Genomic DNA, 16,253 nt, shown 5'->3' with positions numbered 1-16,253 from the left:
TTTGAACATTGTTAACCTTGGCTGACCTTTAACAGCATAACTACAGTTGTTTTTTGTTAATATTTTAATAAACAAAAGCTATTTATTTATTTTTTAAATACTTAGAAAAGAAATACCTTTATAATTTTTTTAGACATGACTCTGAGTGGAAAAACTTGAAATTTGACCATGTGTTAAATAGGCTCCTTTTGCTTTCTCCTAGCTCCACATCAGGGCAGCTCAGTGGTACAGCTGGATAGAGTGCCTGGTCTGGATTCAGGAACACTCTTCTTCCTAAGTTCAAATCTGGCCTCAAGTAACAGTGTGATCCTGGGCAAGTCACTTAACCCTGTTTGCCTCAATTTCCTCATCTGTAAAATGAATTGAAGAAGGAAATGCAAACCACTTCAGTATCTTTGCCCAGAAAATCCCAAATAGGGTCAACGAAGACACAATTAAAAATGACTAAACAACAACAAAGCTTTCCATCTCTCCTGGATTTTTGTCCTTGGTGTATTCCTTTTTTTTTTTTAAAGGGTTTCCCTTTATATGCTTTGTTTCTTTCCTAGGTCATTTCCATTTATGGATCCTAGGATCATAGACCCAGAGCTGAAAGAAACCTTAAAAATCATTAAGACCAATCTCTTCATTTTATAGATGAATACTAATTGAATTGGAGATTTTTAAAAAATCTCTAAATTGGTATTTTAAAAACTGTTCTTTTAACCTAAAGCAACTTTTAAAATAACAAGGAAAAGCACATTTATTTAGACCAACCAGAGAAAAGTTATTTTGAAAAGTAGTTTGCTGTTGTTCAGTTGCGTCCACATCCTTATGATCCCATTTACAGTTTTCTGCACATAGTAGTATGCCATTTCCTCCTCCAGCTCCTTTTATAAATGAAGAAATGGAGAGAGACTGGGTTAAAGTGACTTGCCTGGGATCCCACAGCTAGTAAGTATCTGAGGCCATATTGGAACACAACTCTTCCTGACTCCAGGCCTACCACTATCCACTTGGCCTTCTTTCTGCCAAAAAGCAGTGACAAAGTCTCTGGGAGCTCTCAAGTTGTAAATATGCTCATGAAAGATCACATTGTAAACTAAGCTCTAAAAGCCTGCAACACCCCCCCCCCTTTTTTTTTTTAGTTGTAAGAAAAATCAGTGCAAAGTTGAGATATAACAGCCTTGATTAAAATATTTTTGCTGTTACAAACCCTAGATTCCTTCAGGAAATGTTGGAAAATATAGTACAGCAATTGTAAAAAATCATATTAAAGAATATTCAATTTGGCTGTTTCAATTATAAAAGGTTAGATGAGGTTATGAAAAGTGTAAAGATGAACAAAGATGTAATGTCATTCTCTAGGATTTCTCTAAACCATTCTTAGCTGTCAAGATGAAGGGAAAATGGATTTTTATAGCTTTGTGATGAACATGGAATGGGGAAGGGGAGAGAATAAGCAGTTATTAAGTGCCTACTATGTGCTAAGTAAGCACTTTACAAATATTATCTCATTTGATCTTTCCATTAGCCCTGTGAAGTGTAGGTGCTGTTATCCATCTTATGGCCAAGGAAACGGAAGTAATGGGTTAAATGACTTGCCCAAGGTCACACAGCTAGTAAGTGTTTGAAGCCTGATTTGAACTCTTCCTCCTGACTTCAAACCCAGTGCTTTATGTGCCACGAAGCTGCCTTTATGGTATGGAGAAAGGTCCCCAAATCAAGTTTTTTGAACTCTTTATGGATCTTTTCTTTAAAAAAGACAAATATTGGGGGCAGTTAGGTAGCTCAGTGGAATGAGAGCCAGTCCTAGAGACCTGGGTTCAAATGTGGCCTCGGACATTTCTTAGCTGTGCAACCCTGGGCAAATCACTTACCTAGGCCTTAACTGCTCTTTTGCCTTGGAACCAATAACCCCACTGGATCTAAGACAGATGGAAAGGGCTTAAAAAAGACAAACATGCATAAAAGACAAACCAGCCCCATAGACATGTGAGCCCCCAAACAATAACTTATCCACCCCTTTAAGATGAGTTAAATTCAGCCCAAAGGTTATTTTCCATTTTGAGCCATCCAATGAGTGATCTGATAAGTGATGACTCAACAAGACTGTTGGTTGAAATGAGGTGCGCGGGATTAAAAGCTGGAATTGGCAGAGAAAAAAAGCCTAGCCTCCAGGACTTTCCTAATGAGCCATAACCTGTGTGCCAGCTAGCTCTGGGCCCTCCAAGGGCCCTTGCAGTAGCCCAAGCCCAGCAGTGTTCTCAGGGAATAGAGCCAGACACACCTCTGCTTCCTCTGGCAAGTCCTGAGTGCAAGGACACCTCCTTCATTATAGTCAGACCTCAGTTAGTTACTGTACAGAAGAGAGAACTGATCTCAGTAGATTTGTGCTTAAGATTTGTCCTCATGTTTATTTTGTCCAGGAATTGCACTTAGTAGAGGAGTAGCCATGGATAACAGAACTGGGCCAAGGGCCATGCTTTAAAAATAAATTGTCACCAGTGGCCACCTGGCCACTATGCATTTTGAACTACTGCTTTGACAGCAGATTTCAGGCTTCTGAGGACCATGATTCATAATTGCTGCTGCCAAAATTCTATCGTGTACTAGTCCTGCTGGAGTGCAAATATAATTTAAGCAACTGAAAGAAATGGCAGGCATCTAGAGCATACATTCAGAATCTCTGATTTAGACTTAAAGAGCACATTAATAGCTTCTTTCTCAAAACAGTGTCTCTGGCTTTATTACTTAATTCCTGGATTCAGTAGTAGTGTTTAAAATGTTCAGGCTCCTCAGGAAAAGAAGAATTTCTGATCCTTCTGTTGTATAGTTCTAAGCTACTCACCACTCTCGGTCAGGGACAGGCCCATAACGTTGGGACTTAAGGGAGTTCAGAATCTGGGGGTGCAGCCAGGAAAGAGAGGATCGAGTTCTCTGCTCTGGGGAACAGTGGCTGGAGGAAGCTGAGAACTGAGCACCTTTTGTTTCTTCTCTGAAGTAGGATGAAACGAGATCTCGGTCATAAACTTACACACAAAAGACAGGGAGCAATGGGCTGGTTGGAGAAGGTGTTAATTCCTGGGAAATAGGGACAGGGAGGCCCCTTTTGTGGAAGTTTCTCTGATGAGGGTTGCAGATCAATCAAGGTTTCAATGCACTAAAGACCTAGCTCAGCCAATGACAGTGACCACAACTTCACATTTTTAAAAGCTCATAAAGGTTTGAAAAACACTTCCTCATGAGAAAATGAGCCTCTGAGGGGCTGAATAACTTGCTACATTTGCCTAATTAGTAACTTCCTGAAGTTGGGTTGATATTGAGGAGCCCAAACCAAAAGTCCAACACCGATTTTCTTCAGTACAACTCAAACAGGTATATACCTATCAGGTGCTTGCTATCTGCAAGACATTTTCTAACATGAATGAAAAATGAAGTCTCTGACCTCAAGGAACTTAGTTTAATAAGGTGTTTCACTTAATGAGGAATTACAATACATTTGCTAATAAATATGATAGGGACAACCGCGGGATACTGACAAAGTGTTTTAAGAAAATTTGGGAAGGGAGAAATTGCTTTCAGTTGAGGAGTTAAGCAAAACCATGAGAAGTAGGTCCCTGAGCTGCCCCTTAAAGGGAAAAAAGTTCCAGAGTCTGAGGTACACTTCCATTGGAGGTGCTACTTCAAATGCCACTGACATTAATCTAATGTAAGCAAGGCCATGTGCCAGGTGCAAGTAATGCAGATGAAATGAAGCAGCCCTGATCTTCAGGACTCTGTAGTCTTCCTGAAAGATTATAACAATCTCCTGGTCCTCCAAATCCTTATAGGAGGAGATAGGAGAAGAGCTATTAATCAAGTTGGTTTGAAAATCATAATGTGCAAAATAGAATTGAAATGTGCCCCTTGGGTGTTAGAAAGGCAGTTTGTTCCAGGGGTTAAAATACTATACTGAGAGCCAGGAAGATTTGGATTTAAATATCACCTCTGGTACTTACTAATTAATTATGACTATAGTCAAATCGCTCACTTACCACATCTATAATAAAAAGAACCTGTCACAGGCCATGTGGCATATTGAAAAGAAATATCCTCATAGGCAGGATGAACTGGGCTTACCCTTCAGCCCTGGCATGTGCTTGCTCTGTGACCCTGCTTCAATCAAATAATCTCTTGGTTCCCCTGACAACTCCCATAGAGTAGAAGTTGATGGATGGTTCCAGTCTACACAGAAGGGAGAAAAGCATTTTTTTCTCACCAGGTAGCTACTTACACCAATGAAGTCATAGATCTAGACAGATTTAGTAGATGAAGTAACTGCCTTACAAGGCTGTTTTGGAGGCTCCGGTGAGATAATGCACACATTTTGCCAAATGAGAAATACTAACTGTACGTCAGAGAGGTAGGGCTTTATGGTAGCTAGAGAGCTGGCTTCAGACAATTCGGGAAGGCCTGAGATCAGGTCCCATTGCCCATACCAACTGTCTGTGGAACCCTGAGCAAATCATTGAACTTCTCAATTTGAATTTTCCAAAATTCTAAATTGTTGTACACTTACTTGCTAGTCTATTAGTGGAAAGAGTTTCCTCATCAGGTATCCCTTACCTCTGTGAAAGCATAGGTCCAGTCCAAAAAGAATTCCTTGCAGAAGGAGCAGGATGTAATGGGAAAGTAGCTTGGCTCTATCTACTTTGTAGCCATTGTGTGCCCCATTTCTTCACAGGAACCCTTGAAGAATTAAAATCTTGAGCTAGATTCTCTCTCCTCAAATCTAATCTGTGATTAAAATGATTGGTCTAAAAGTTTTATTTTGTTTTGTTTTTTAATCAATTTCATGCATATGTTAAATAGTTAAAATAGTTAAGTAGGTGGCATTAATTGACTTAACATATTTGAAATTATGAGGCAACAAATTCAAAATATGAACTTCTGTAAATTCCTAGATTAAGAGAGTAAGTTATACTAGTAAGACTATTGGTTAGTGAGTCTGGCCCTGAGAAATGATTTCCACTCCTCAGTTTATACCATAGATGTGTTGTTCAAAGATGGCATGTGATTAGAATTTTTGAAAGCAAGTCATTTTTAGTTTACTAGGTGAGCTCACTACGTGAAGGAAGAAATCCCATTTTATAAAGGAAGAAATCCTACTATAATATAGGTTAATCAGCAACTTCCTTTTGATTATTTATTAGTAAAGAATTTCCACTGCCATTGTTTTAAATTGGAACATGCCTTTAATGTCTAGGTGAAGAGAACTATGCAAAGGAAATGTGGATGTGGTTTTGTAAACAAAGGAGAGAAAGAACTGTGGAAGTGGAAACAGAAGAAAAACAACTGCTTGATCACATGGGTCAATGGGGATATGATTGGGAATGTAGACTCAAAGCAATCACTCTAATGCAAATATTAATACTATGGAAATAAGTCTTGATCAATGACACGTAAAACCCAGTGGAATTGTTCATTGGCTACGGGGGGGGGGGTGAGGTGGGGGGAAGAAAGAACATGAATTATATAACCATTGAAAAATATTCTTGATTAAATAAAAATTTTGAGTTTTCAAAAAGAAAACAAAGGGTTTTCCATTCATAGCATTCTTTGTGTTCATGTAGATTAAGATTAATTTGTATTTTTAATAATTATACAGAAGTAGTAACAAAAATAGAACTTGACTTTTTGATATGTGAATGACTCAGTGTAAATTCAATGAGTCAATAGTGTGATATGACAGCCAGAAAAATGAATATTGTATTAAACCTCATTGAGAGAGACATGGTGTCCAGGACCATGGAGAGAACAATCCCCCTATTACTTTGCCCAAGGAAGACTAAATTTGAAGTACCATGTTCAGTTCTGAGTGCTATCATCTACTAGGTTATGTAAAAGAGTGTCTCAGGAAGGGTGAGCCAGAATGGTGAAAAACCTCAAGTTCATGCCATATGAGGATTAGTTGAGGCAACTGATGATGTTTAACCTGGAGAAGACTTAGGAGGAATGTGATAATGACCTTCATGTATTTGAAGGACTATCATGTGGAACAGGGAGGAGTTTGATTTGTTCTGCTTGACTATAGAAGCCAGAACTAGTAAGCAATGGCAAAAAAGTATAAAGAGATAGAAATTTCATTTAGGAAAGACTTTGTAACAAGCAGAGATCTCTAAAATTGGAATGCCTGTCATAGAGAGGTGGTGGCTTCAACTTTGTAATAGCTCTTTTGAACAAAGATGGGAAGATTAGTTGTGTTGGCCTCATGCCTTCATCCTGGGACATGTGTACATATGTATATACAGAGATATACATGTATATATACACACCCATATATGTATATGCAGGGGGACTGTATACCCACAGTTATATGTTGTATATACTCAAATATTTGTGTGTATCCTCTCTCAAACACTAAACCTCCCAGTTTTCTCAACTTGCTCATTTCCCATGATCTATTCCTCTACCCTTCTTCATTTACTCAGAGAGAATCATATTCTTGATCTTGCCATCACTTACAAAATGTTGTACTTCCATAGTCATGAATGCTGAAATTCCCTGATCTGATCATAATCTGTCCTTCCTCCTCTCCTCCCACATTGCAACCCTAACCCCCTGTTCTTTGTTCACACCATGACCCTCAGCCCTTTGATATCTTAAGTTCTTACCCAAGCCATCACCCCTGACCTGGCTACACCTTCCTCCCTTCCCTATCTTGACCCTATGATGAACCAATTCTCCTCTTCCTCTGTCTTCTTCTTGCTCCCATATCCTCTTGCCAGTCTTGCCCTGCCAGGTCTCAGCCCTGGACTACTCACATGCTGCTGAATAAAGCTGGAGAAAATGATGAAACTATGTTGACTAGATTCACTATTATAGTAATTAGAATTAAGTTATGAGGCTGCTAGTAGCTTTAATAAACTTATTAAATCAAAGTAGCAAAAGTAAAGAGAGGGAAAGGTAGGAAAGAGGTCAAGCGTTACTTAGCTTACTACTCTATTGGCCACCATGATGGATTGAAGCTCAACACTGACAAGAGTTCATTCAGGTTCCTCTTCCAGCCAGAACCCTCTCCCCACCAAAATCTCATCTTCCACCAATGAGACAAGAAGCTGATCCCATAGGCATTGCCTCCTCACACAATGCCTATGGGATCAGCTTCTTGTCTCATTGGTTCTTGAGTTCTCTAACTTACTTTCTCTGAGGGCCTGTCTATACCTGCACATCTCAGTGATCTTTGACTTCCAAGTCGCTGAGGGATAAAGTTTACAAAGCGACATAAATGGGAGAGAGAAAATTTCTTCTAACACTATAAATGTATATCACATAATTTTGACTGAGCAGTCAGTACAGCAAGTGTGTCTTCCTAATTGGTTCCCTATCCTATTCACCAAAGCTACTTCTCCAAACTTTTTCATCCCTCTTTAGACCTCCCATAGCTCCCATTCCATAAACCCTGTCAGTTGAGAACCTTATTCTCATTGAAAGAATTAAAATCATTAGCTTCCTCTTCTTCTCTCCTACTTATCTCACTTCATCTACATATTTTCTTCTACTATATCCTCCTCCCTTCATCCTATGTGATAAGGTAAGGTGGTCCTTGCCAAGGCAAATCCCTCTCTATACACAAAAGAGATCCCATTTTATCCCCTCTTTTCCAGGAGATTGCATCATCATCTTCACACTCTCATTTAACTCTAATCTCTCCCTGTCAGCTGGCTCCTTCCTTGCTGCCTACAAATAATATGCCTGTCTTCTATATCTGCAAAAAAACATCAGTTGACTCATTTACACCCTTTAGCTCCTATCCCATATCTCTAATCCCTTTTATGTATAAATTCCTTTAGAAGACCAGCTGTAATAAATGTCTCTGCTTTCTTTCTTCTCAGTCTTTTCTTAACTCTGTCCGACTTTCAGCCTCTTCATTTGACCAAAAATTACTCCCCCCAAATTACTAATAATCTCTTCATTGCCAGATTCAATGGCCTTTTCTCATTCTTCATCCCTGTTGACCTTTCTTCAGCCTCTTCTTCATACTCTCTTCTCTCTATGTTTTTATAACCCTCCCCTTTCCAGGTTCTTCCTCTGCCTTCTCAGATTCCTGAATCTTCTTCCAGGTCATACTGGAGAATCTTAGGTGTCCCATATTATCTATGCTGGGCCCTCTTTTCCCTCTTTGTTTCACTTGGTGATCTAATGCTGATTCATGGATTTAGATATCAACTCTGTGCTGGTCATTATCACATGTATTTAACTAGCCTGCAATCTTCAGGTGCCTTTTGGATATCTTCACCTGTAGGCATTTTTAGCTCAACATGCCCCAAACCAAATTCATTATCTTTCCTCTCAAACCCTGCTCCTTTTCTCCACTTCTCCAGGACTGTGCCAGCATTCTCCTTGTCCCTCAGGCTCACAACCTAGGTGCTACCCTTCACTTTTTACTCTTCCTTCCCCCCATCCAATCTGTTGCCGAGGCCTATCAGTTTATTTTTCCTTATAAACATTTCTGGAGTGGCTATCACCTGCTTTTTGCCTCCCTTCACATCTCTTTTCACTCTTAGCTATCAAATCTTCCTAAAGTACAGGGAAGACTATCTTACCCCTGTTCTCCTCATTCAGTTCACTCCAGTGACTCCCTGTCACTTCCAAAATCAAATACAAAATCTTCTATTTGAAGCTGGGTAGTTCAGTGGATTGAGAGCCAGGCCTAGAGATGGGAGGTCCTAGGTTGTGCTGCCCCCTCTGCCCTTCAACCAACCTTCCAGTCTTCTTCCAAGTCAGAGACTCTTCCTCTTCATTTCTTCTGCTTTGCTTCCTTCAGGTGGCGATAGTCATTGCTTTTTCAGGAAGCCTTGCCCATCTCTTAGAGTACCTTCCCTCTGCTGATTACTTCAAATTTATCCTTTTTAAAAATTTGTCCTTGCTTGACTTTATGTTGTCCTCTTATTAAACCGAATTCCTTAAGAGCATGGACTGTCTTTTGTCTTTTTTTTTTGTATTCCCAGCCTGTAGCAGAGTGTCTAACACACAGTGGGCATTAAATATTTATTGTCTGACTGCCTGACTTTGGTACTTAGACTCCAAATCCAGCATTCTTCTTACTGTGTAAGGTCTTGCCATAGTCCTCCCCTTCCAAAAGAATCCTCTCCTGGAAACAAGCAGACCCTCTCATGGTGCATTGGCTAGAAGCCTGCGCCTGGAGCAAATTGAGCAAAAAAAAGACTCTTAGTAGCTTCATGACCCTGGGCAAGTCACTTAACTTCTGCCTCAATTTCCTCAACTGAAATATGGAAATAATAGCACCTACTTTCCCAGGGTCATTGTGAGAATCAAATAAGATATTTATAAAGCACTTGGCACAGAGTAGGCACTATATAAATACTAGTTATTATTATTACCATTAGCCAGAGAGGACTTGGATTTAAGTTTTGAGTCGGGTATTTGCTAGTTCTATGACATTGGATGAGTCACTTTTCTTCTCTAGGCCTCAGTTTCCTTCCCTGTAAAATGATGGGGTTAGGCCCTGTGTTTTAGTATTCCTCCCCTCCATGCATTTTATGCTTCATTGTTTCTGGACTGCTAACCATTCCCATAACTTGGTATTTTATCTCTCAGCTCTGTGGATTCATGCTGACCACCCTTTAGCCTGGAATGTGTACCACCTTCATCTCTGTCTTTCGGATTTTCCTTAGATATCCTTCCTTTCCTATATGACTCTTTGTTTCCTTTTGCCAAAAACAAGGTTTCCTACAAGGAAAAAATTCCATGTGGGGATTGGTTTCTTCTAAATCCAAAGTAAAAAAATTTGGCCTCTAGCTCCAAAAAAAAAAAAAAGACAAAAAGTTGTTCTGTTCTGAATCATAGCTTGATTGTGTAGAATGAGGATAGCCCTAACAGTAGAAAGAAATTCAGTCAGGATGGCAATTCCGTACATGAGCTACTGCACTGATGAAGGAACCAAAGGTAGCTCAATAGTCTTCGGATATCATGTTTGGGAATATGAGAATTTCAGATGAGATTTTGAGACAGACCGAGTCCTAAACTGATACAGAGTACTCTGAGTAGTAGGAAATGTTCTGTAACAGTTTTGGTAATGGAGGTGGTGTGTCAAACACTAGGAAAATAAATCAGAACAAAGTAAAATATTGCTGCTTTTATGATACATTTTTAAAGCTATACATTATACACAATTGTTTCTTTGAAATATTCTTCTCCTGTGCATACAAAACTTGAATTCATGTTAATACAGTACCATTATCTAAATATATTAAGGGATAGCAGGAGTAAGTTTTGATCTGAACCATGAATCATTTCACAACCCCAAAGCTTGTCTTACTTTTGTAGAGGTTGGGTTATTTTGGTTTTGGCATGCCAGAAGTTTGTTTTATAGAAAGTTATTTGTTGGCAGAAGTATCCTTGGGTGGGGTTTGCAGCTTGTTATTGGGCAGGACTTGCTAGCCAAGATTCATCCAAATTCAGCATTAGATATTCCCAAGCCCTGTTTCTTTTTTAAACTGTTTCTATTTTAAAGAAATCTCAATACAATGAAGCCATATCATGTAATGGCAAGGAGGTTGGATTGGACATCAGAAAATCTGGATCTGATTCTTAGTGCTGCCATTTACTAGTCGTATGGCCAGGGGCCAGTCATTTCTGCTCTTCAGGCCTTAGTTTCCTCATCTGAAAAATGAAGGGATTGGGCTAGATGTTTTCTGTGGCCCCAGGCGACTCTAAATCTAGGATCCTATGTATCATAGGCAGAAGGAATAACGGGGTACTGCTCTTTCTGACTGCTGTCTCTGGAGACTGTCAATATCAGTCACAAATATTTGTTGACTGAGTCCTAACATGCAAGGTACCATGAGACCCTGGGGGCTGGGGGGAAGAAACACAGAGTCTACCCCCAACAAACTGGGTGACTTTAGACGTCAGTTTCTTTATTTGTAAAATGAGAGTTTTCGCTCCCAAACCAATTCTTTAAGACAAAGCCTCTCTCTGTCATCAGAGAGCTTTAAGTTGCTATATCCACAGTAGAGAGGTGCCTGAGTCCTTGTGAAGTTTGCTAATGGAATAAATAGAGTTCTCTTGAAATGTACAAAAGTGGCAGGAATAATAAGCACTTACATTGATATAGAACTTTATAAACTGCAGAGGACTGTCCTCAGGAGGACTGAGGTAGATGTTGCCAAGAATATCATCCTAATTTTTACCAAACTAAGACTCAGAATTGCCTTACCTGGAGTAGATGTTTGAACTGATTTTAAGTAGTTCCTCAGCTACACACCAGTTAAATTTGTTTACTGAAATGGCTTCATTCCCAGAAATGGTATTTTCATAACTTGCCTAGCACAACTTTGAGTTTTATTGTAAGGCTTTTGTCCCCCCTCCTAAATATTAGATCATATTTTTTTAGTGCCAGAGGTAGTGTTTTTAGGGTTTTTAAATTTCTCTTCTAAAAATGCTTATATGTGTGTATGTGATTATCAGAACTTCCTTCATCTTTTTCATATGAATATCTTTTATTATTTTGCTCCCATGGTCTTTAAATGTATTCCTTAAAGACACTGTTTATTTCAAAATTGTCTATGCTTTGGACAGTATGATCTCACCAGTTACAAGTAAGAATTCTTTAGTCCCTTTTATTTTGAGGTTTGTTCTCTCATCTATTCTGCTATATGCTATATTCCATTTTTTGTTTCATTGTATCCATACTCATTCAATTCAATAAGTATTCATTTACTGCTTTTATGAGCAAAAGACACAGATAGGTTTAATGTAAAGAGCATTGGACCTTGAATCAGAATAGTTTTGGATTTGAATTCTACCTCTGTGCTATGTTGACCGTGGGCAAGGCATGTATCCTTTGTGCGTTTCATTTTCTTTATCTGTTTAAAAAAAATAGAGAGTTTATCAGGATGATGCTTAAGGCAGAAGTGCAAACTGAAACAGAACTCTTCACTGTGGCTAAATTAAAATACAATTGGGAAATGTTTTAACAAAATAAATAAAAAATATAATACAACATAGATAATATTAATTTGCTATTTTCTAAGCCAGATTTAATATTGCTCATTTAATGGCAAGTCCAGATAATACTTTTATCTTCTGTATTTCACTGGACCAGTTAATGTAGCTTTTGGGGAAGCTTTCCTTTCATTGTCCTTTCATTTTACAAATGGATAGTTTCCTACTTGTAGCCACAGCTGAAACAGTTGCAGATATTATGTGGGCAATAGAGAATCTGATCTCTACAGAATATTTTTGTTGATGTTCAATTAAAATACAGCAACAACAAAAAAAGAGAAGGAATATAGAATGTATGGCAAGATGTTTCCGATTTTATGGTCTTTGAGGGGAAAAGCAAAAAAGTGTTTACATTTCATTTTATTTAATTGCAATTAATTTAAAGCCTGCTTCACAGGTTTATGGCAGAGCAATAAACAAACTGTCTGATCTTTCCAGATTCAGCCTCTTTTAGGACTGAATGGTCTTACCCATGACCTAATTAGCTAGAAAAGGGCAGGACCTTGTGACAGAGCTGGACTATTTCCAAATTCTTCCCCCCCCCCCCAACCCCCTTACTGTTTTCTCTTGTTCATTCAGTGTGTGGACCTGAGCTGTAATGAGCTGAGTGAAGTCACATTACCAGAAAATCTGCCTTCAAAGTTACAAGAACTAGACCTGACTGGAAACCCTCGACTTGCCCTGGATCACAAAACCCTGGAGCTGTTGAAGTAAGTGCAGTTGAACTTGAAGAATAGTTGGTTGCAGAATTATCCACAAAGCCATGAGATGTCCAACCCAATAAAAATTAGAAACACAAGATCCATCATTGCTTTCTTACCTAAGATTCATTGAGAGCTCTTTCTGGAGCAAATTGGAAATCCATTAGATCTGAAAGATAGCACTTAATAGTGGAAGAGTTACTATAGATATGCAGTTATCATGTAGTTAAGAAGCACTTCCATTCAAGAATGAGCCCTAGGATAATTTTTACCACTATCCATTACATTAGTAAAAGAAAGAAAAATCCTTTTATCTGGTGCCATCTTTATAATTTGGAATAGGAATTGGACCAGTGGTTTCATGTGTATAGGGAACTCATAGGTGAGAAAATGCCTTCTAGCAATGTAATGCTACTTTCTTTGAGACTCAGAGTCTTAGAGAGCTGCTTAGGCTGGAATTTAAACCAAGTCTTCCTGACTTTGAAGCCCTTCTGTACAGTATACTATGTTACTTCCTGTATCTATATCATTTTTGTGCTTTAGTTTGGAAAAAGTCTACAATGTGATATTCTCTAATTTTACTTCCCATTGAATTATTTTCATTATTCTTAATGCCAGTTTAGATTCATTTTTTCATAATTGAATGAAGAAAAAGCTGTCTTGCGAACATCTAAAACCTATTGGCTTTTTAAAGAGGAAAGAACACTGACTCTGAGAGTGAGGAGAAATAGGTTCTTTCTGCTCCTAATTATTTCTATAAATTTAGGTAAATTGCTTAACTTCTGAGCCTCAGTGTTCTCATCTATCAAATGAGGAAGTTGGATTAGACCAGTGTTTTTCAAACTGTTTTACATAATCCCCTGAGATTTCATGAAGCAATCTAAGGGATCTAGGGAGGAAAAAAAAAAGGATAACTTCAGAAAAAAAATACACAGCAAGATCTTTCAGCTTGACTTAAAATGAGCAACATCACTTATGCTCTTAGTATTTAAAAAATTTTACTCTACATTTTTTTTATCAATGGCCAATTATGGGTAATTGGGTAAAATCAGAAAACACTAAAAATAAAAGTGAGAATAATCAAGTCTGTGATAATGAAACAAACATCCACAGATGTTGTTCTGAATACTGTGTCTCAGATATATATTTCATAGGGATAAAGGTTGTAAATGAACCTCTGATTTCATTGATACAGGCAATTCCTTCTACCATTGTAGGTATGATGCCTGGAAAGCTACAGAGTGAAGTAGTCATTTGGGGGTCACACAACCAGTATGTATCCAAGGCAGGATTCCAACCAAGGTCATCCTGATTTCAGGGTCATTTTGCTATCTACTAGACTATGCTGTCTGTCTCTCTCTCTCTATTTCAGTTTTACTTCTAGTGGTCCTAAGTTACTATGTGTAATTTGTTATGTAATAGAAAAGATAATCTGTGGAACTATCTCTGGTTGTAATAACTGGAATATACTCATGCCTGACTTATCCTGAAAATCCTCTCTTTCTTCATGCCTCTTCCACAGTTAGAAAATTTTTTTAAAATAGTTCATTGATTCTGATAGAATTTTGTAAATTGAACACTTAATTAAAAAAAAAAACAACTCATTTTTTAAGATGAAAATGCAAAGAACTATTAATAATTCCCCAGAATGCTGGCTAACATCATGTAGAAAGGTGTTTTTTTTTTTTTAACAAATGAGTATTAGTAATCTTATTCTCTCTAATGCAAATCCTTATTTTGAGAAGTACTTTGAGAAGGGAAGTCATACTTTGCTTAACATGATTCTCATGGAATTTAGCCCTGATACCCTTTAGATAAAATGACTGTTCTAAACCTATGCTGTAATTAGATCTCCACTGTGGCTTATTTTAATTACTATATCTAACTTTACTAAAAAAGGTTACATGAATATACTCCCTTATACATGATATAATGTAGTTTTTAAAAGTCATAATATTTTATAACATTGTGCTTTAACATCTACAAAGATTTGGACTTTCAGAAAAATTGTCTCCACAAAAATGAGGTTTACTTTAAATTTTAAAATCACTTAAAAAGTAAGTTTTTCTATTCTTATAAGACTTAACTTTGCTGACCTACACCTTAGACATTGCTGTTTCCCAGAGTGTGGAATGAGAAGTATAGTAATATGTAATCAAGAAAGTTTACAGATCATTTTTCTCTTTTAAGAAGAGTCTGCTTGTTTTCTATTGTAGTGTATTAAGAAATGTTTGTGTTTCCTATGTGCAGGGCCCTGGGCTAGGGGATATAGAGATTTACTAAGAAAATTTTGTGCTCATGATGCTTACAGTCTAATAAAGGTCCAATCTACCCATCACTCTAGAATAAAACAGTCCATGAGAAGTCCTGTAAGGTACAAAGAAAGCAACATTAATATCTTAAACATTCTTTTTTATAGAACTTTTAGTGTTTATAAATATATGATAAATAAATACATACAAACATGTATTGTGTATATAGATATATGTATGTGTAAAATTAAAAATTCAATTTTATAGACATAGGCAATTTATAGAGCACTTTCATGGTCTCTCGTTCAATCCTCATAAGGCTATGAGGTTTATGATCACCTTTTTAGAAGAAACTGGGATTCAAGGCATCTGAGTAAATTAACTAAGGTCACACAGCCATTAACAGGCAAAGTCAGAGCCCATACCCAGGTATTCTGGCTTAGGTTATAAACTCTTCAAGAGGACAAGGATTTGTTGAAGATGGATATCAGTATCTAGCATGGTGCCTCTTATATAGTCAGAACTTAATAGATTTTGTTGAATTACCATCAGATTCAGTACATTTTCTATTATACATAATTCTCAAAAAAAATTTTTTTTCAGTTCCAAATTCTTTCCCTCCCCTTCAGCTCCTCTATACATGCTTCTCAATTAACAATAAATAATTAGCAAATAATAATGATGGTGATGATAATAGTTAGCCAACATTTATATAGTCTTTAAAGGTAGCAAAGCACTTAACATGTTAGCTCTTTTGAACTTCACAACATTCCTGGCAAGTTTGTACTAATATTATCATCCCAATTTTAGAGATGAAATAATGGAAGATTAGAAAGTGGCTTGGTCAAGATAACATGGCTAATTAGTATTAGAGGCATAATCCAGACTCCAGTCTTCCTGACCCCATGCCCAGCCCTCTATCATAGCGCTACAAATGAAATGGTGCGAAGACTTGGAGAAAGAAGAAATCACATTGCTTGTGTGGTGGGGATCAGGAGAGGTTTCTTGAGGAATATTGTATTTGAAGCATGCTTAGGATTTTAGCAGAAGCATATGAAGGGTGAGGGTAAAGGACATTCTAGGCAGAGGAAGGAGCATGAGAAGACGATAGAGGCTGAAAACCTTTTGGGGAGTAGAGGCAATACTTCCTCCATAAGCAGTATAGCAAGTAGTTTGGCTGACTAGACTTTATAGCATGGGATTTTGGATATAGGATGAAAGCAAAATAATGAAAGGGTAGAAAGCTAGGACTGGGCTAAATTATGGAGAATCTTGAATGCCAGATTGAAGAGTTTGGATTTAATTCCAG

The 16,253-nt window shown here is 37.7% G+C and overlaps 1 protein-coding gene and 1 long non-coding RNA gene across 2 annotated transcripts in view; one reads left to right on the top strand and one right to left on the bottom strand.

The window, feature by feature from the left end:
* The window catches only part of PHLPP1 (PH domain and leucine rich repeat protein phosphatase 1), a 292,324-nt gene that overhangs the window by 254,898 nt on the left and 21,173 nt on the right, over positions 1 to 16,253 (top strand). The window contains exon 13 of the mRNA XM_007486860.3: positions 12,571 to 12,701. Within this exon, the coding sequence (XP_007486922.2) occupies positions 12,571 to 12,701 (131 nt within the window). The remainder of the gene's footprint in view (positions 1 to 12,570; positions 12,702 to 16,253) is intronic.
* LOC103097162 (uncharacterized) lies at positions 723 to 4,468 on the bottom strand. Its single transcript, XR_008917773.1, has 3 exons — positions 4,309 to 4,468; positions 4,017 to 4,206; positions 723 to 869 (listed from the first exon to the last, which is right to left on the bottom strand). It is a non-coding gene; the product is annotated as an uncharacterized LOC103097162 (long non-coding RNA).

This window comes from Monodelphis domestica, chromosome 3 (assembly GCF_027887165.1).
Source record: "Monodelphis domestica isolate mMonDom1 chromosome 3, mMonDom1.pri, whole genome shotgun sequence".
Lineage (NCBI taxonomy): Eukaryota > Metazoa > Chordata > Mammalia > Didelphimorphia > Didelphidae > Monodelphis > Monodelphis domestica.
Note: the sequence above shows the minus strand (reverse complement) of the source record. Positions and strands in the feature narration are given on the sequence as shown.